The 22,405-nt window shown below is 37.6% G+C and overlaps 1 protein-coding gene across 1 annotated transcript in view; it reads right to left on the bottom strand.

The window, feature by feature from the left end:
* Positions 1-22,405, bottom strand: part of MOXD1 (monooxygenase DBH like 1) — a gene marked incomplete at its 5' end in the record, with an annotated part of 50,369 nt that extends 27,964 nt beyond the window's left edge. The window contains 4 exons of the mRNA XM_026072810.1: positions 8,268-8,351; positions 8,478-8,645; positions 10,158-10,304; positions 22,148-22,405. Coding sequence (XP_025928595.1) covers positions 8,268-8,351; positions 8,478-8,645; positions 10,158-10,304; positions 22,148-22,405 — 657 coding nt within the window. The remainder of the gene's footprint in view (positions 1-8,267; positions 8,352-8,477; positions 8,646-10,157; positions 10,305-22,147) is intronic.

Genomic DNA, 22,405 nt, shown 5'->3' with positions numbered 1-22,405 from the left:
TCATCATTTACCTGTGATTTAGCTGCCATCTGTGTGGATTCTGACATTATGTATGTTACCTGTGGCTTCAGACAAGAACTTTTTTCATGTGGTGGAGTGGCATTGTATAACTAAATTATTTTTCCACTGCTATTAATGTTTTTTCTTTTGATTTTATCCTCGGGAATCACTGAATCTATGCTCTGGACATAAATATAACTACTGAGCGTTGCATAACTGGTCAGTGGAAGCACAAATGAAGAAGGTATCATAACATTATTCTCTGAAGACTGAATCAATAGTTAATGCTGGGGTTGGAGAGTGAGCAGGGTACTGAAAAGAAACACTTTACAGTTAGACTGGAAATGAAATTTCTTCTCCAGCTGCAAAATACATAAATGACATTGGGGCAATTAAATGTGGCCCCACAGAGAATTTGTTTAAGGATGCCAATATTATGTGATTTGTCTGAATCAGAAAGTTGATTGTCAGAAACAATGCCAAGAAGTTAGTAGGACCAAGGTAGGTATGGCCTGTGATCCATCCAGATGTTCTCACCTCACACCGAGTAAGCCCATAAAGTGAGATTTTACTACCTATGAACCTGCTTTTCTGGTATTTGCACAAAAATGGTTTATAATTGCTTATCAGAGGCCCGATCCTACTTTTTGAAATATTTTATTGCCTGCCATGAAAAGGAGTGTGGATAGATTGACTGCAGACAATTCCCAGGCAGGATTTTCATATGTTCTCAGCACACTAGCTAGTTACAACCTTATTTTAAAACCATACACATAGCTAAGGATGAAGAAGTAAAAACAAAAAAGATATGGTAGAAGATGAAACAGAGTCATAATAGCAATCCTATACTGATGATCAGCTCATAAAGATCTCAGAATTGGGGGAGGAATCTCAGAGAGCTTCACAAGAGTCATACCCTCTCCATGCTCAATTTCAAGTCRTATTTTAAGTTAAGGCTCCTTTCACTTAACACTTACATGTAACCAGAACGTACATAACTTAAGACTTTCACTTAACCACAAAATACCATAAAATGCATGTTTTCCAACTATATGCTGTCAATACATTGCCATAATGGATGGATGTTGTTTTAATTAAAAAAAGAAAATCAAAGAAACTGGAGTAAATTAACTAGATGCTCAAGTTTGCTGTTGACAGAAATGGAGTAGATTATTTTTGCATACTAAACATGGAATAATTAATGCAGCAAAAGCTGCATACTTTAAGTTTTCTTACTGTAAAATATACAAGAGAAATCAAGGAAGACTACCAAAGAATAAGAATATCTTCCACTAAGAAATACAAAGTTTGGTGTGACAGTAAAATCTGCGGTCATACATACTTTAATCTTTGATCACAGAGTCTTAGGTATGCATATACCTTGCATATGAAATAATTTAGCAGGATATGAGAGAGGACAGTATTTCTCTTATTTCCTGAGAGAGTTGCCTGGGAAATTTTGAATTTCCAGCCAGTTCAGTTATATGATTCTTTAACACTGCAAAACCTAATAGGCCTATTCAGGCTTGCAATGAAGAGACAGCCCACCAGATCAAAGGGCAGATAGCTTGCAAGCTCTGCAGCGTATGATGATCATTTAGTTCCCAATCTAATTTACTAAGGCTGAAATTGTTTTGCAGGGGAACATACACTAAAATACAGAACATTTGTTTGTTTCAGGCTGCATGATGCAATTTGCCAGAGTTATCACATTTAGCAAAACGTGAAAGTTCAAGCCAGAGAATAACAAGCAGTTACTGTCTGGTATCACTCAAGTTAAAAATCAGTGCCCTCATTTAGGTACTGACGGTTACAAGCTGCCCTTATTATTCTGGCTTTCAATCAATCAGTCCCTTAAACTGGGGTCCCTTTGTATTTTCACACTGGGGTCTTTAGTATTACTAAAGCATTTCACTGTCAAAAACAGAGTTACCCTTGGCAACAAGTTTTTTTGGAGTTTATGCTTCCTTATCAGAGATTGCTCTGAAACTGAACATGAAGATTAACTTGCAGCTGCTGGTGCCCTCTAATACAGGCCATTCTTTAATTGAAAAGAGGCTCCCTTTTCTAATGAGATCGACAATGGAAACTTTGGTGCTTTTATAAAAATATGTCCAATGTAACACTTTGCAGCTAATGCTAAACAATTAAGTTTTTTTTACTGAGAGTCACATATCTATTCCGGGCTAGCGCTCTAGTTTCTTTCTTCAGACGATGGAGAAAGACTGATCCATACCAGGAATGTTTGAACTCATGTATTCTAGACACCTATTCTAGGATGATATAAATCACTATTTGAAAGTACCTATTTTTTGCCACTGTCTATTGATGTCATTTAAATGGCTAGCTCAGACTTGGAAATAATTCAAGTTAGATGAGAGACAGCCCATCTTCATGGTTGGAAATTTACCATCTTTAACATGTTGTCTGGGTTTAATTTAGTATGCATGAGGAGTACTAAATATATACTTAATTTTGACCACATAAACCTAATCCCCAACACAGGGCTTCTTCCCAGTTCATCAGTGGTTAACCTGTTTGCTCCGTACTCATAAGCAGGTTCAAAAAACACACATGAAAAGAGTGCTTTATACAGACATCCAAAAGTTTAAGTACTTACAAAATGCAATCTACTGTCCTCCTCTCCACCTCTGAATGGCCTCTAAAATTGAGCTTCCCATTAAGATGTTCTCTTACAGAATTTGAAGTACTTTATGCTCTTGAGCACAGCTATACCACAACCTTTCTGCCAGTATTTCTCCAACTCTGCTTCTAGTTTCAAAATAAAACCCAGAAAGTTCAGAACTATATGAACATGAGTAACTCTTAAAGAAAATACAGGTACATATAGATGAATGACTCTACTACTCTCTCTGTTGTATTTTTTATTTTATATAGACTGTTTTTTCTGTTCTTTATAGTGAAATTCAATATCAGACATGCTTTTGTCTATGGGATTATTACTACTCAAGCCTAGGGAACTACTTCCCCTAAGGTAAACAAAGTACATTGCAAAAAGGCTAAGAAAGTAAGAGAAAAAATGGATGGTGTGTTGAAACTAGCATGGTCATGCTACACACTAAAGCTGAAAAACTTCATACAAATTGATTATGGCATGTCTGGCATGTAAAATATACATACCATTCCTCCACCAATAACTACTGCAAATTTTCAGAAGTGTACCCACAGCATTAAACAATTTGCCAGGTGTAGTGGTTGAACACAGGTATAGAAAATTTAGAGAAAATCTAGAGACAGTGGAGGAAATACTTTAAGTTTTCTGACTGCAGCAGAAAAACAGTGGTGCACATGGGAGACCAGAGGTTAATGTAAAGCCAGAGTAGTGACTCTTTGGCAGAGGCAGTTATATTTATAAGCAATCCAATTAAATTAAACAAATGGAAGACATGCAGTATTGAAAAATAAGCTGAAAACAGTAATAAAAAAGCTGTATCTGCAGAACCACAGGTGGAAAGAGCAGAGAGAAGTAAAATCAAACTTTGAAAATACAGCTTTGGGGAAAAGTATTTCTCATGAATGTGAAACAAACTTTCACTTTCATGACATTGGTAAACATCTGCATGATGCCAGCTCATGGAAAGAAAAAAATAAAATCAGCAAATAAGCAGAAAAAAAAMCAATCATAATCTTACAAGTTAAAGTAGAAAGACCTTGTGTCAACACACACACACATGCATGCACACTGAAAATCATGAAAACCAGACATCTTGATTAATTAATTAAAGGACTTCAGAAGCCCCAGTGTGCTGCCACTGAATAATTTTTTTAAACTGAAAGAGACAAAATAAAGAGACATTAAAAATGAAAGATTTACAAGACTGAAAGTGCTGCACAGATAGGTCTTTTCAATATGTGCTCTTTTCTGTAAGTACCTCTCACCGTCCAAGTCTCTCCCAGCCCCGGCATCACACTGACTGCCCATCTGTCAGGCTTATCCACACCCACAGGAGCTGCCCTCAGTGTGGCTTATGCAGGGAAACAGAAAGCCTTTCATGAAGAGGGTGGTGCATGGACATGCCTGAGTGTCTGCCTTACCAGCAGCTCTGAGAAGTCCTCCTGGAGTAGAGGTCCTTCTCCAGGTGCATTCAGTGAAGCAGGAAAACTTTCTTTAGTGACGTGATGAAGAGGCACAAGCACGACCAGTCAGAGGAATGATATTTACAGTGCACTACAAAAATCTTAGCAAGAAATAACCTTAAACCCAGTTCCAGAAAGTCTGGGATAGTAAATGGAATGCTTTTTTTTTTTCTAAAAGAAAGCTACTTCTGAGAAAACTCAGGGCTAACTTCTGTATTCAAGAAAAATAAAATCATACTGTACATGTGGTAGTAAGCCCTAAGCATACAACACAGCCTGAAGCTCAAAGCAGCAAAACTGGCAAATGCCCATTTTGCAGACAGGCGGTAATGAGTGTTCTCCCATATGAAGGGCAGTCAGGGTCTGGGGTTGCAGGACCACCACACAGCCATCCTGCAAGCTGACTGACATAAGAGAGTTGCCTGCTACCTTCAAGCGATCCCTTTCCTCTGTTCTACCTATTGTCATTTTTAAAATCAGCCTATTACCCTGCTATTTGGTTCTGCTAACAAAAAAACACGCAGTGAGAGGGAAAACCTTTAGAAGTTTAAAAAATTTTGAAGTAGCCACTGCTTAGCCAAGTGGATAGCTTGAAGCCGAGGAGTAATGTATTCTGTCAGAGTCACAAAAATAGCCCAGTGCTTGGCTGCAGTTTGAACAACTCTATCACTATTACGTCCAGCTACTGAAAAATCATTTTGTTTTATTTCTTAGCAGGCACATTATTATTAGAAATAGTTTTATTTGTTATTTCTCCAGGAGTTCCCAGAGGCATAAGAAATCTTAGCATTGTAGAGACATGTAGGAAGACACGATCTCTTCCCTAGGAAAGATGTTGCAAGATATATAAAACAAAGGAAGATTAAAAAGAAAAATCTTAACCCTGACTGAGTGCCCCATTATCATACTGAAGCGCTGTTCTCCACTGGTAAATGCAGCACAAGAAGAAGTTACTTATCCATGTCCTTATTCCACCTGATATGAATGCAAGATTACAGTCTTATCTATTGCATAATTTACATATCATGTAGTGCTGCTTGCTCAAGAACAGTCAATGAAACTATGCTGATTTTCATCACCTGAGGTTCTTGGAAAGTAACATAAATATTATGTAAAGAGAAGGAAAAGACATAAGATCTTACATAATTTACCTTCCAATGATTTTGATATCTTTTACGCCAGTTATTTCATTATATTGTGCTAACAGAAAAACACAGTCCTTTGAGTCCTTACCCAAAAAAGCACTTCGATTCACTTCAAATCAATAGGTTGCTCATGTGAGCTTATATTTACTGAGTATGTTTGTAAATGCTTTGAATATGTTTTGCCTGACAGCATGTATAGTTACTCTTCTTAAAAATAATGTGAAGTTATTTTTAAAAAGTGTGAACTTGAAACTAAAAAATCATTTTTAATTTAGAATCTGAATTCAGAATCTGGCATTTGTTAACTAGAGATGATTAAGTGTCTTGGCTTCTACCTTCACTGCTAGGTCTATTTTTTTCTTAGACATTTTCCTTCATGAAAATATTGTGCTTTCCTGAGTAAACTGATGTTTAAAAAAAAAATCACTATAGAATGATTAGAGCAATTTTCCAGAAGAAAGCAAAAACAGAAAACAGCTGAACAATATGAAAAAAATTCTCATTTACTTGTGGTTGTTGCAGGTATTCAAGACTCCAAACCATCAGCAGGCACACGTGCACATCTAAGTGCACAGTTCCATGTTGTTGGTGGCACATCTTGTCCAACTGGAGTCAAACTCCACTTAAGTGTTTCACAAAATCATGAAGAAGTGCAGAAATGCTCACATGTACACTACTTATGTAGATTGAATTATACCACGGATGAATTTGTACCATTCTATTAACTCTTTTTTTTTTTCTGTCTGTAAAAATGGGGTGCATAGGTTGTATGAAATTTGTACTACAGAAGAATCGTGAATCATGAATCAACATCTACATAGGTATTTAACACGATCAGTTTGATCAGGGCACATAATTCATCTGTCTTTCTCTTTGTCAAATTTAATCTTTGTTTGCATGACTGATGTCCTTTTGAGTACTCATAAGCCCAATCATCTGTGTGTCAGTAAGCTTTAGGAAATATTTAATAGGTCTGCAAGAATGCATAGACACATTTCCAAAACAAACCTGTGTGCGTCAGCTATAAAATTACATATATGAAAATTTAAGCTGTACCCCAGAAAGAAATGCTAATGAAGTATTTCTACAGTAATTCTTCACTCTTTCTGAAAACATTTTTCTCTCTCTAACCATTTTTTAAGTTAGAAAAGAAAAAGCAATATGAAATTTGTTTACTTTTCTGAAGCTGGAAAATCTAGGAATGCCATTCTAATTTTAATGGTTAATAATAAGCAAATAAATTGCAGCCCCCAAAATGTGATTTCTAAAATTATAATATTCTTTATACATCATAGTAAAAATAAAGAATATGAAACTTTTCTGAAAAATTAATCAATGCATTTCTGAAAGAAAACAATTTTTTAGCTTCAACTGAATACAAGTTATCTTTTTAAATAACTGTGTGTGCTGTCAGGCAAAACATATTTAAAGTATTTCAGATAAATTTAGTAAATATAAATAATAAATAGTTCCAGACAGCTTTTTTGCAGAACAGCCTATACGAACTTCTACCAAATTTAACATGGAAAGCATGATTCTGAAGCTCTCTTGCTTGAAAGCAGAAAGCTAGGAATCTTAACAAATATATTATATTACAGGCAAATTCTGTTTTTCGCAGACATCTGTGAAACTAGCTGTCATAAAATTCACGTGTGTTTAACGACTAAGTACCTGAAGGAAAAAATTTGGACCTCACAATTCTTCATTCTGATAAAGTACTGAAACCCACAATATTTCAGAATAATTATATACATTTCTCATACATACAGTGGAGATCATGTGTTAAGTTCTCTTATTTTAAATTTGCAATCTTATTGAATTCATTGGAGAAATATGAATGACAGTAATTCAAAATGGAATAAAACTGTATACTTAAAAGTATTAATGGAATCAAAGAAAAATAAAAATGAGGGGCCTGATTCAATAGCCTTGTCCATATAATTAATTCCACTAGGGTCAACAAGTACTAGCTTCAGAATCAGCCTCTTAACCAGCCCCATTTTTTCTTTTTCTTCATGTTTTCCCTGCAAGTCTGAAATAACCTTTTGCTCTGTTTTTTTGATGTTTATTGATATACATGCAATGATTTTAAGGCTACTGTTTATAAGCCACTCAATTAATGATGAATGACTAGCAAAAGTACCTGAATGCTTGGATATTTATTTTAACTAGCTGTATCACTGTGCTATCTTAAGCAGCCTAGAATAACAGTAAGAAGGTGTTCTTTTATGACATCTTATATATATTGCTTCTTGGAAGGAATGTGAGACCTATCTTTCTCGCAGCACTCTTAAGCTTTCAGTTCCAAATAGAAAGAAAAATTAGAAGATGTATTACAGGAAATGTTTATGGATGTGAGTTTTGAAATCAGTTTGGATCTCTCTGAAACGTGTATAAAACTTTATACATTTTCATTAATTTCTAACTAAAATACCTCATCCATAATGACAGCTTTTTTTCATAATATTTGGATTGTACACAGTCAAAGATGATGAAGTCTGTTTTCACATGATGTAACATGGCATAGCTTCACATTGAAAAAGAGGTGACTGAAATCAAATAAAAGGATCTGGCCCTATATTTTAACAAACTTTTCCATTTAGTTTTTTGAATCTAAAAGTACTCCACTTTAAAAGAAATTGATGACATTCTTATATAAAAGTAGAAACTTGATGGAACATGCTTTTGAAAAATTTTGCACAGGCTTTGCCAAATTTTTTTATGGTTAGAAATAATTTTCAACCTCGTTTTCTTAAGGGAGGGAGGATGTAGGAGAAGAGAAAGGCAGGCCCTCTGTCACCCTGCGTGCCAGTTGTTAGGGCATGCCAGAATCAGTCTCTGTGACACATACACATCCCCTTCATCCGTTCTTGTGAAAACATTCAAGAGGTCTTGCTTTTACTCCAGTAAGTAGGGAAGCAAGTTTTGAAAGCACAAAAATTGATTTGAAGAGAAATTGTTATCATCTGAACTCTTCTAAGCGTAAAAACATGAATGGGATTTTTCACAGTCTGAACCACTCACCTTTGTCACATGATGCTTTTCATGTCGTACAGGAATCTTAAACATTTGGCACCAATATGTTGTATCTTTGTCTGGTATAGGCACCTGTCTTAATAAAAAGGGAAAGAAATTACAATTATAAAAGTTGCATTGCCCTTTTGCTTAAGCCAAGAAGTCTCGTTGCCACCTCATCCCTATCTCCACCTAAACCCCAAACCCAAAGTAACTTACGTCTTTGTTTGTCAGGTCAAAGTATGGCAAAGAGGCAGATGAAATTTCTGCTTTCTCGGGATTCAGTAAACGTAGACTCTTTGAACCACGGTTAGACCCATGGTAATTTTGACCTGCCTCTCCCATGTCTTTGTGGTGATAGGCCCATATTACCCGTACTGTGCTCTCCTTAAAAAAAAAAGAAAAAGAAAAAGAAAAAGAAAATCAGAAGGAATAGGAAGAACGTCTTCCTCACAGTACGCTTCATATAACTGCTGAAATAGATAAGACTTAGGTGTTACTGTATTTGAACAATGACAATTCATACTAGATGAGAAAACATCTACTGACACAATTTTGTCTTTAAAATTAACCCTCATGCTTCTGCTTTGACTCCTCTTGATCATGTTTTATACTCATAGGTTTCACTCTAGATCTAGAGAAGCTGAATCGCTCTCTGAGAGGTTCCTTCCATTGATGTAGCAAACTTGAATCCTATCTGCAAATAGCAGAAAAGATTCATAAAAAGATAACCAACTAAACACAAAATGAATTTTTCTAGAGGTGTCACTCATTTGGCCAGCAGTTGGAAACTATCCACCCAAAACAATTTCCAGGCTCAACTGTGTAAAATCTGAATACCTTCTGTGAATTGTTGTCCCCTATATGGTAGGGAAGATAGACATTAAATTACAAGAACAGATTTACATCTTAAAAAATCTGTCTACAGCCACAGTGCAGACTAACTCTCTGTAACCTATTCTCAGAATGCAATAACCACCCTTGAGACAAAATATTCTAAAAAATAGCAAAGGGTCCCAGAACGTTAAGTTATACTGAGACAATTTGGAGCAGGTGCAAAAATCACAGATCCATTGACTGCCTGGAGTTCTGGCAGTTTATACAGCTGTGGATTTGCTTCATGTATCTTTCAGCTCCTCATGTTGTTATTATTGCACAAATTATGAAAATACAGATAATTAAAATAGCATTAAACTATTACAGCAATGCTTCCAAAATCAGAAGTAAAAAAATCCAAGGCATACAAATTGTTGCAAATCTCTGTTAGGTCCAATACGAAAGTCATCAACTTCATATAATTTAAAATTGTGCTTAGGAAAGAGTACAGCTGCCACTAGGACAACAAAAGAATTTACCATGAAAAGTGAATATTTATCATCACACTCTTTGGCTTTTTAATTTTTAATACAGAAATAAAGCCACAAAAYACAATTTAATACCATACTCTAAACTTTTTTAAAAGCCTAGCTTTGAGATCAATTACAAGTTCGTGTAAGACTTGAACAGTGTTTCTGAAGTTGGCATCTCTTGAATGATTGTCTGTAACTGTGGGATGTAGGACCTGATGGGGTACCCTGTTTCAATACCGTCTTCATACGGTGCCTTAGAAATTAGAGAACGTTATGCACTAAATTAGAGAAATAAAAGAAGCTGAAACCAAAATGTAACAGTCCATACCTAATAAAATAAATAAAAGTATTTTTCCTGGCTAATTTAAGTTGAAAAATTGAGGTTTTGGAAAGCGTATTGGGAGCTGGATAAACACATTTTCTAGCTGAATTTATGTAATTCTTTCCTTTTACTAACATGAGAAGATTTTAATAACCTGCTTCATATTCACATATGCTCTTGGCCTATCTTAATTACTTGATCTCTCTCTATATAGGCAGCGCATCTTACCGTTATACTCTTATCATTTGTATCACAAGTGTGCAGTTCTCTGCTAAAAGCCAATATTGTATGTGTGCTATTTTCCATGGCATATTCCAGATGGTAATCCTGTTGAGGGTCCTTTTTTAGTACTCTGTTTTCATCTGTAAAATAATCCTGTTGAAAATAAAAGGGGGAGMATTATTAAAAGCTAATATATTATTTAAAAATACAACTTTATGTCAAATACCTAACCCTTAAAACAGATCTTTATGTAAAACATTGAAGCATCACAGTTTTGTCTCAGATAATAATTTTGTAGTGATACTTAACAGTTTTCTGACTAAAAATGTTCAGTAAGCAAGTCTCCTTGATAAACTACCCTACTTGTACAAAACTACAAAAATAAAAGGCATACCCAAGAATCAATAAGCCTAATTTATTGCAACTGGGATGTCAGGAATTTCAGGGGAAATTAGAATGAATTTCACTTAAAATATTCACATCAACAGTATTGTCATTCCATCTTTCCCAACTGTATTTACCTCTTTTTCCCACAAAAAAAATAACACTTCAATTAATTAAAAACTACAGGAACCAGAAATGCTACAGTTAACTGGTATAAAAAAAAAAAGCCCTGTTCATACAAAAAGTCCCTGAAGTGTTTTGGTGTTTATTTGCTGCTTTGAGCTTTTTCTTTTTTCTTTTTTTTTAAATCTTTTTTCTTTTTTTCAGTTAAAGACAGATGACCCCAGTCTCCAGTTTAGCAGGAGTATCGTATAAAGCAGAAGCTGCTCCAGTGCCGTGCCGTCATTAACCTCCTCACCCCTGAATTCCACAGCGCCACGGGCAGCTGCGGCCTGGCTGCGCCCCACTCTCTGCCGGACACTGCCTGCTCCTGCCGCCGGCCTGAATGCAAGGCTTCGGCCACCCATTTTTAAATTTTAAGCTCTCTCTGCCCACTTTGGGACAGGGGAGGTAGGGCTGGGGGGCTGTGCTATGCACTGAACCCTAGAGGAGAGCATCTGGCCCTCGGTTAGAGAAACATCTCCCTTTCCCAGAATACATGACCTTCCTCTCTGGTGTCAAACAATTTTGTCAAGAGATTTTTTTTTTTTTCAACTAGTAGAGCTCTTTCTGATGCCCAACAGCTTACAGGCAGACACCATTAATCATGCAGCTTTCTCAGCAAAATAATGCAATGCCTGCTCTTTCTTGAAGGCATTTGCTTTTGAAGATATTTAGACCTTCATTTATTTTTACAGAGATTTGCAGTTTTCACATCCTTTTGTCAAAGTGGAGATAAGGCTGTAAACTTGTAAAATCTTATGTCCAAGTATTTTGATGCTGTTAAATTAGCTAGCTGATTCCTTTCTAACTCACTAAAGGATCACTTAGGAGCTTTAATCCTAGTCTTAAACTTAATCCCACCCCTGAAATTTTTGTGTGTGTACAAGAGACCGTGTGCACACGAGTCAGCATTCACAAGCTGATCAGCCTTTTATACATGCATGAATAACCGTATGCCTAAACATTTCATTAAGGTATATTACCTTAGATGAACATTTTTATAAAATCATGTCTCAGTGAGGATGCGCTTTCCAGGAAGAAAAGAGTAAAAAGCTGGCCATTTTTAACAGAATGAAAATAAACTACAGAGAGGTTTTGGATTTTCTCTGTCCTAGAAAAAACCTAAATTTCAAAATTTTTGAAAGGTACTGAAAAGAATCATTCTTTTCCTGTCATCACTTTTCATGACTATGGGTGAATGAATACATATGTGAAAGAATACACATGTGGAAACATGATCATCAACAAGGAGAAAAAGAGAGGCCTGGGACCTGCAGTTATATGCTGAAAGAAAGGAAACTGATGGGCTATGTTTGTTTAGAGAAAGAATTTTGGATTTGCTTTTCCAGATGGAAATAATGGACCTGTTCTTGGCTAGTTCTTGAAGACRGATATTTTATGGGATCAAAGTGATGGAAACCCCCTTTACTCCTACATCAGAGCTTGGAAACAGACAGTGTATACCTATATGCAGCACTATCCCTGCTTTGAAAATATTTCTCTCCAGAATCTCTGCTTTCGTCTAAAAAATAGTGAGGGCTTGCCTGGACTAGAAATGTAACCTTGTGAACAATCAACTTTTATCTAAGCGTGATAGCTTTGCTGAAATGTTACATTAAATTGGAAGAAGGCACTCTTTGTATTAGAATAAGCAACCACACATTGAATTAAATTATTCAGGAATAGAAATTTAAGAATAGCTTTTCCAGAATAGTTCCACATTGAAATAGATTGAAAGTCTTTGCCTGAAATGGCTGTGAAGGAAACTTCAGAAATGTGAGGCAAAGTTAGGTGTCTATGAGTTTGGTCTACACTGCAAATATTTTTCTGGTAGAACTGTATCATTTCTTAACAACTCTAGAGGACATAACTGTACAAAAAAATCGCTTGTGCTATAGCTCTGACTTCTAGGAACCTGCAGGGAGAATGCAAAAATAACTCAAGAAGTTGTATAATTAAGGTATTAGCTCAGATGTGCCTCAATAACATCAGTGTCAGCATAATTATTTCATTTGTATGGATGACAGTCGAAGAAAGGTCACAGATCTGATCTACCATGAGGGGCTCATTTTGTATTGACAAGCGAATGCTGCTCCAAAGGTGCTACCACTGTGGCCCATCCCAGTGCCTGGAGCTGTGGGAAGCCCCTGGAAAAGAAAGGCTCAGGCGGGGAGAGCATGGGGTGCTCGCCAAGCCATAACGCCAGCTTCGAGCGGCATCTACTTCTGATGACTCACCTCAATGTATTTTGTGGGTAGATGTTAATCTGAATGACTAACATTAATCTGTCCCATGTGAAAACTTCTGTGAAGTAATGAATTCACAGTCTCTGCTTACACTCGCTGCCTGATATGTTCCACCTTGACACATCCCTTGAATACCAGGGTGTGGAGAATGTTCCCCAAATCCCAACTCCACTGAGTGCAAGGGCACTCCACTAGAAGAATCAAGTGTGAGTGTGTTTGACAGGAGCTACTTCAGAGTTACGAACTGCCTCTATTACTATTTTTATTACTTCTGCTGAAAATTATCCAGATGTTCATCACAAAAATCAAATCAAATGACAGGAAAATTTCTGACCAGCTCAGAATTTGATTGCTCAACTTCTGACATGAAAATGGTTTGTTTAGCAGTTTGAAAAGAAAATAAGGCCATAATGTCAGGGAAACATACTGATGTCTTTCAGTTTCAAGCAGTGGATTTTAAGTCAAACTGTGCAGACATCATAGCTTAAGAGCCTTTAAGGTACAGTGTCTGTGTACAAAGGCTAATGAACAAAAGGAGGTTCTCAACAACGAAGGCACTGACAAGTTGCTGTGCCACATCCTTTCAGCAGTATTTTGGTAAAGAAAAAAGGTGGCCGGGCGTTCCAATCAGCTAGTCTCATACTTAACAAACAAGGCCGGTGTAAAGCCCATTATCTATTAAACAAATCTGCTCAGGCATTAACATGGAGGACACATATCCTTTGGCTTATTTTCTTTTAACATATTTAGTAAAGGCCCTTGCAATTTGGGAAGGTGGTATCACAAACCTTAAAAACAGATCTAGAGATGCTTCCTTTCAGAGTGGAAAAATAAGAAGAAATTAAAGTCCTGTTTCTATAGTAGAAATCCAGTCAAAATGCCATATTTGGGCTGCCTACATTCCACTTAAATCTTTGTGCCTAATCAAAGAGAAAGCTGGGTACCTCTGGAGGCCTTTGAAAAGTAACTTAGAAGGCCAAAGAATGGCAGAGAGGATGGATCCACCAGGTGTCAGACAGGAAACATTAAGTACAGGGACTTCAGCTGAAATTTGGATATCTAAATATGGTTCCAAATTCTCCCTGGAATCTACTCTCATAACACAGAACTCATCTCAATTTACAAGTTTCACAGATTTAATTTTGTTGAGAATGGAGTGTGACRTGCATCAACAGAATTACAGTGCTTCAATATCTATCATGGATGGGCTTAAATGTGCCTCCTATTAGAATAGTTTCTTCTTCTTACTGGATAGGAAAAGGCTCTAATGCTGTGGCTGCTTTCACATAGATTTGGTTTTGCCACCCCATATAGTTATTGTGAAAACCTGTGTCTTTTGTAAGAAAGATTATACTGATCCAAGTTGTTTGGAATTTCATGGAGCTCCAGCATAGATCTGTGATAATCATCAAACCCTTAAGACCRAATTTCTGAAAGAGTCTGCACAAACCAGAAAAATATGAATTAATTTACTGATTCAGCACTTGAAACCGGATTCTTCAGCTTCTTGTACACACAAAAGTATATATTATACTTAAAAGCAAAACAAAGTTGCTGAAGTTTTACATTAACTTTACAGAAGCGTAAGCAGTTGCAGAAACAGAAGATAAGGGTGAAACAGACTCTATATTTTTCTAGTATGAAAATCTTATTTTGGTTATTTAAATAATAGATGTTTAAAACTTACAAAGTTTTGGAAGTGCTATTTGTCATGCTACGTAATAGCAAAAATTTTATTTTTATTTGAGCATTTGACTATATAAACTGTTTACATTTGAAACGTAACACATTTAAAGTTCCTGCACTCTCTTTGATTATATTGCATAAGCTCGTATTTTATGCTCCAGGCTAATTTGTGCCATCAGTCAAAAAATTAGATATCTTGTTCCTTATGCTAGCTAGAAGTTAAACAACATATGGAAAATGAAAAATCTTTCTGATTATACAAGCTCTTTTATGTTCTTCACCACAAGTGAAACCAACGATGTTACATTGTTTTTCAAATCCTATTAACCTCTCTCTCTCTTAAAAAATGTTTTGCAGCATATATGGTTTCTGATTGCTGCTATATAAACCATCAGGGAGAATAATTTCTTATGGCTGTAAAAAAAGATGCAAATAGGCTGTTTTATCCTTCAAGAACATAAGCACAGCTGCACAAGGAACCCTGACCAAAAAAAATGTTACTAGCTGTYATCACATACTCGAACAGGTGTCTATGGAGCTCCCTCCCCGAACCTTAACAATGTACAAGACTGTTTTGTTTATGATACCCGTTTCCTATGCTAAATTATATGCAGCACCTTTCAACCTCAAGGAGCATAAAATAACTCTCAAACTGAGGCCCCATGCAGCATTTGCTTGGCAGGCTTGACTTGTGAGCAAAGATCTGCCTCCAGGATTTACAAATCCTGCCTGGCTCTAACCTGGGGATTGCTCTCGTTCCAGCACCAACTGAGCAGTTACGAGAGTGCGAAGGGACGAGCCAGCAATGGGAAACGGGAGGGAAAAACAAGCTGTGTTGCAACTAGTCCTGGCCTATGGCCACGGCCAACTCATGCAGTTCTGAATAACCCCAAACTACCCAAACTTGTGTCAAAGACCAGGGCTGAAGACAAGTTTGGCAAAGGAATTGGGAAGCTATAACCCAGATGAAACTTGGTGCAGCAGAAGATCTATCTTCTTATAAACAGGACAGATAAATTGCTACGGTATGGAAAAGAACAGACCAAAACTTTTGTTTGAAAACTCCACCAAGCTATGTCCTTCTGGGTTTCCAAAAAAAAAGCATTTCTCCTTTTTATTGTTGCATTTAATTTAGATGAAATCCTACTGCTCATGGTTCCAGCACACACTGGATAATACCACAAAAAAATGATGTTTTCACATTTTATTTGGCAAGAAGTAAACAGAACATGAGTTTACAAATAAGCAAACCAAACTGTTTTCAACCTCAAATAAATTTCAGCTTGAGTTTAAGGCAAAGATCTTATCATACTCTTATTTTATTAAAAAGCAGAGAACCTACAGAAAACTAACATGAAGTAGAAGTCTGAAAGCCTCACTGCCTCATATAAAAAACACCTTGAGATCATTCCAGCTGACTGACCCAATCTTGGGATTGGCCCCAAATGAAAAAATTTTCAAAGAAAAGAGTATTGTAACAGCAATTAAGCAGTTGCAAGAAGTTCCTAAAGTAGTTGCACAATAGTGAGTTCAGCTGCTGCTTATGAACAGTTTGTTCATAATTGATTTACTGATATATATATATATATTTTTAAGCTAAACACCAAATCAGTAAGAAATGATTCACTCCTTGTTAAGAAGCCTAGATCTTACTCATGTGAACAGTTCCAAGAAATTGTATCTCCTCCTGGTACAATTCCAGTTAAACTGACTGAATTACATTACAGCAAATGTGGTTTATTTATTTCAGGTAAACTATTAACTTTAATAAGGACAGAAAATTTTTATTTGTACCAAATAATTGTGGATGTGTCTGTATTTTAAATGCACATATATACAAATCCACAAAGACACACATTTTCTACTTCTGTATTTACATAAATAGTGTGTGTACATGTATATATTTTTTCTTTGCAAAAGAAGGTTATGTACTTTTTACATATGAAGCATAGTTATTTACTTAGAGACACCTTTTTCCTCATTCAAACTGTAAGTCATTTGCATACATTTTAGTGTATTTCTAATACCTAGTTAAATACAGCCAGGGGCTGCTTCAAGGGTAGCCCAGAAACTACAGTGAAATCCCTTGGTTTCTGTGGCATTCCAGGGAGATTTAAAAATACCAGTTACCGCACATACAAATGAAAAACACTGACATGTGGGGAGCTCTCCAGCTTATCACTCAAAGGCATAAGAAGCACTAGGGTTAGAAGCTGAAATATGACATCACTTTTCGGTGTGGATAGTATGACTTTGCAGTGGAGTCCCAAGGACCTCTTGGAGCCTTTGCATCAAGAATAAATATCCATTTAAAAGGTTATCCTCTAGCTATATCAGAAGCTACAGAGCTAGATTAAAGGCTATCCTAACAAAAACAGACTAGACAAAACATGCAGCAATGTGTTTTAAGGGAAAGAAAACCTGTAACTAGGAGATACTTCATGATCCAATCTCACAACTGTACTTTATCACAAGAAACATTCCTTATACAGGAGCCACATTTAAACAGTATCTATTTTCTTGTTTTAATTACTTTAATTACTTCAATTATGAGGAACAGTTTTCAAGGGATTTTGGAGCACAATTAGCAATGATGTTCATGCCGAAAATTCCTGTATATGCCTAAGAAAATCTCCCCTTATCCTCCTCCTATTTCTAAGATCCTTGTTTATGTGAAATTATCCCCCCATTATTTAGAACTTTTGCATCACTGAAAGTGGTTACATCCCCATCCTCTCCTAGGTGTGAAACACTGAAAGTTGAGAGGTACTGATTTTTGTGGAGCTGGAAGAAAATTGAATTTTCTTGGTGTTTCTGAATTCCTAAGTACAAGAAAAGTAACAGAAATACAAAAACCTTACCAAAAAAAAAAAACCTTACCAAAAAAATCCCCCCAAAGCCTGCAACATAGAAGACCTACAGAAATATTCTCATCTTTTGTTCATCAGTTGTTGCTTCCTTGTCCTAACTATTGTACCTCTGAAAGAGAAAAACAAAGCATCCAGCCAGCGGAGATGTCCGTGGTAGTGTCTCTTTATGCCCCACACTGAAGCCAAGAGGGACTCATTAGTCATCTGGAGATTTTGCCACAATGCCCAAAGACATGAAATACCTCCAACAAAGCACCAACTGAGATATGTCAGTGTGGCACACACTTTGCATCTCCCTTCTGGTGCCTTTCAAGTTGTTTTCTAAACACTTCTTTTGTTGCTGTTGCCATGAATGCACTTAAAAGCAGAATATCGTTAAGTACAGAGAATGCTCACTGTTTTCTGTCCTTTAAAATCTATTCCAAGTACTTCCCTATGAGCAATTAAGCTAACTCTATGGGATACATTTGATAACAGATATTCTTTAGTTTGGGTGACAGTTAACAAGCAAGGTTGTAATGAATAATAAAGTACTTTTTAGTGATACACAGTCCCTATTCACCCCGAATAAGGACTATTTCTGTGCAAGTTCAACAGAAGATTCAAACAATGCAACTCTCTTGTATAACTTGCACAAAATAGGCATTCATCAAGGAAGATTACTCTCTCCAAAATGGGGCTCTCAGCAGCTACGTGCTGTGGGTGGGGATGCACAATTCCAGACAGGGGTGGAGACCATGGAAAAAGCTTGAGTCTAGCATGAAAATGCATGCTGTGTCAATTCATAAGCACAAAAGAGGGATGTGTAGAAAAAGAGGAAAACTAGATGCAAAAGCTAAAGCTGTCCCAAGAACTTTTATGGAGAGTAACACATGCTGCAAGGGACCATGACAATATTGCAGGGTAACATTTTTCTAAGTATGGACTGTTCTTCAAAGTCCACCCCCCACACACACACTTGTAGAGATAAAAGCAGCTCCCAAGCTTTCCAATGCCAGACTTTGCTGGTATGTTCTTCTACTTTTTCTCAAACATCCTCACCCAGACCGCACATAATCTGCAGCTGTGTCACCACAGGGCTCTTGGTGACACTCCAGAATAATTTCCTCACTGAACTCCCTCTTCTTCTCCATCCGCATGGTAAAGGTGGCTCCCTCAGAGCAATACAGTATGCTATGTATCCATGCTACACATGCACTCTACATCCTCCCAAAATATGTCTAGATTTCCATTCCAAATACTGAACTCCTGAAACATTAGGATAATAAATGTATCATTCTCCAATCATTCAAAAGCTCTTTAAAAAGCTATTCTGGTACTCCATGAAGGTTCTTTCTTTTTATTCTCTCACATGGCATAGAGAGACATAGAGAAACACCYTTCACCTTGAGATACTTAGAGGGAACTAAAATTCGGCCTTTCAAATCATTTTAGCCTTTGCTCATATGCTAGACATCCTTTTAGCTTCAATATGGAAAAGCAAAGCAAAACAAACAGAATACTTCATTACACCAAAGGTCAGGAATCACCTAAAAAACAGTACAAACTACTGTCAGATATCCAGGACTTTGAGCTGTCACATTTTTTTAAAGCATGACTGATAATGGTGGGAATAGCATTTTCTTGCTGTGAGAGGATGAAGAATAAATGCTGGAGGAAATGCTTTCTCTCTTCTCCGAAAATTTTCTTTTACCTCAAAGCACTTTCACAGATTGAGGAGTATCTGCTTTTACCTTTATTGATGGTAGTAGTCTAACTACATTTACATGTCTGCTCCCAGAAGACGACTCTTCCTTCCATAGAACACTTTCTACTTCTATTTAAAGGAGGACAGAGGACTTAAGAGGGAAAAAAAGAGGCTAAATTCTCCCAAGAGACTAGCAATTTTTAATGCCCACTTGAAAGGCAATAAAGGTGTTTCAGAACAACTTCTGAAAATCAGGCCACTAACAAGCATCTCAAAACTTTCAAAGAAACCAAAAAATGATCTTTTTAAGAGTTTTGACCACGATGAACATTTTCCAGCTGATGACCATGGAATAAAAACATACTTCTAAAACCAAAAAGAAAAGTAAGTTCTTTCATTATAGGGTGTACATATTTTATAGAGCATAGCTAAGCATAAAACCATACACTTTCAAAGGCACTATGAAAAATTCTTATTAAATAAGAATATTGTAAAGATCATATACACTTAATAGAGTGCTTTCAAAATATTATCTGTATTTGTGGCTCTAATCAAGGGAAGAATTAGATATAATTGAAATAGGATTCTAGAATGAGTTATTCTTTTTATATCAATCTGAGCTGACTGCCTAGAAAAAGTCTTTGGATTAATTTTGTTCTTCCAAAGGGTTCACTCCATCCTCTTTGTTTTCGGCCTTTCTTTCTGTTTCTTTTTAAACTGGGGTGAGGTCTTTTAAAAAAGTTACTCTGTTAACTCTGTCAACTGTTGCTCTTAACAGAGTAACATTTTTAAAAGACCTCACCCCAGTTTAAAAAGAAACCTTGCTGTCTAAAACTGAAGAAATGGGGATGGAGAAAAAGACATGGAGAAAATGATATGTTGTCAGCAAGTGCAGCAAACAGTAGTATTCCATCAGGGCAMTACCTGCTTTGAGAGTGCAATAAAATAACTTATAGCACTTGGCCTAGCAGATGTTCATATGTTAAATAAGAATTTCAGGAAAAAAGATTAGGTGTCCTGTAACAGGAGGCACTTGCTAGGATCCATCCCCTTTTTATCTCAGTTGTAATTTATTGTGTGATGACAACAAATAAAATCTGTGGAAGAAGAATGGAATTCTGTATGGATCGATCCATTTTAAARGATGTTGAAAACCTGTAAGGGGTGCTGACAAGAGCCACAAAAGTGATTTGAGTGCTGGGGAAAATGCCCTGCAGTGGGACACTTAAAGAGCTCAGTCTATTTATTTTATGCAAAAGAAAACTGAGAAGTGACTTGATTACAGTACATAAATAACTACAGGGTGGGGAGCAGACTTTTTAATCTAGTAGAGAAAATGCATAGTAAGAATCTGAGCCCAGACAAACTGATATTGGAAAGAAGAAATAGCAAAGACCCGCCATTTCCACAAACCACCATGCACGGGAAGTGATGGATTCTCAGTCACTGGATGTCTTTAAATTAGGTTTGGATGCCTTTCTAAAAGGCTTGTTTTACTCAAACAGAATTTATGAATTAGCCAAACACAAGGCTTGGATTTCTTTTAAAGGTTAATAGGTGTATCTTCTGAAACGTAAGGCTCCAGCAGGCCTTACATTCTGTGCCTCTAAGAGCTACATTGCCAGATGACTAGAATAGGGTTTTTTATTATTAGTGTTTTATTTAGACTGAGGTTTTCTGAAAAATGATCTTCATTTTGAAACATGGAGAAAAAAAACAAACATTCTGAAAATCATTGGTTTGAACTTAAATAAGACAAATATTTGCCTGCACTTCATGTAGTAAACTAATAGAAAAAAGAAATATTTATATTAAAAGCTCCCTTTTTCTAAAAAAGGTTTAATTCTATGAAATCTCAGTAAATAAAYACTAGGAAGAATATTAAGCGTTTTGTTTTCTTGTGCTGAAATGTTAGCAAGATTCCATATTCTTTAAAAGAAAAAAAAAACTCTCAAAATTGAAGGAGTAGCTTCAAAGATCAACGAGCTCTAGCATGATGAAGAAGAAAAAGATAACTCCTCAACTGTACTCTAACAGCTGGGTATTACTCAGCTCTTGAATTGACTCCCTAAAAGTTATTATTTAGGCTAGTAAGGGCGACAAGTTGTCATTCAGGCATGCTGGGCCTGTCTGCCCTCTTGGTGACCAGCTGGACATGCTGCCCCTACTTCCTCGGCCCCAAGGGCTTCCCCCAGGCTTGTGCCCATCTAACTTAGGGGAGGAGGAGGGTGCGTGCCCCTTCCCCTTGCAGTTTCGACCTGGTCAGCCAAACACTCCTGAAGTCATTTTTAAGGACAGAGTCAAAATACTTCCAGGTGAGGAGGAACGCAAATGATGGGAGCTGCATATACACTGTGCGGCGGCAGCAGCTGAGGATGCTAGCAGCCTGGGGATTTAGTGGGATCATGCCCTCATGCCGTTGGGATTTGAAAGAGGAAGGTCAGACGGCACCGGAATGATAAAGCTCAGTTAATCGTTAATTGCATGAGTAAACTACAGCACCATGAGGGAAAGGAGCTCCACGATGCTGGAAGAGACTCGCCGAGCTTTCCACTTTTGTCTTCACATCTAAGCTCAGAGGGACAGCAGGGAAAGAGTGCCCAAGGAGAGAGAAAAAGGCTGTTGCATTTTCTGGGTAAAGAGGAAGGAAATCTGACACCTTTGACGAAACCAGTGTAGAAGTTTAAAGGGAAGGTTGGAAGGGAGAGAAGGAGTCGCTCCTCCGAGGGGAAAAGAGCGGAGAACAATGGGACTGACCAGAGAGCGGGCAGAAAGCGGCAGAGAGATGCAGAGAAGAGGCTTCGGAAGAAGCAGGGGGGAGCAAGAGAGAGAGGGGGGCGTCGCGAGGGCCAGGAGAGAGGTGAAGAAGGGGGGACACCGGAGGACAAAGAGGACGCGGGGCGCGACGCGGGGCCGGGGGGGCCCGGCCGGCCGCGGCGGGGCCGGGGAGCCGGGCCTTACCTGCAGGTAGGGCTTGCCCCTCTGCACGCCCCCCACCACGATGTCGGCCGAGGCCATGCCGCCGCTGCCCGACAGCCCGAAGCCCACGTAGCCGCGGGTGCGCACCTCCAGGCGGAAGGCGAGGGCGCTGCCGCGGCGGCCCCAGCGCAGGCGGTAGGCGGCCGCCCCGTCCAGCACCGCGCTGTGCGGGTAGCTCCGCGGCGGCGCCGCGGCGGCGCACAGCAGCCCGCCCAGCACCAGCGCCCAGGGGTGCAGCCG

The sequence above is a fragment of the Apteryx rowi genome, unplaced genomic scaffold, assembly GCF_003343035.1.
Source record: "Apteryx rowi isolate R43461 unplaced genomic scaffold, aptRow1 scaffold_351, whole genome shotgun sequence".
Lineage (NCBI taxonomy): Eukaryota > Metazoa > Chordata > Aves > Apterygiformes > Apterygidae > Apteryx > Apteryx rowi.
This window is presented reverse-complemented; position numbering and strand designations above follow the sequence as displayed.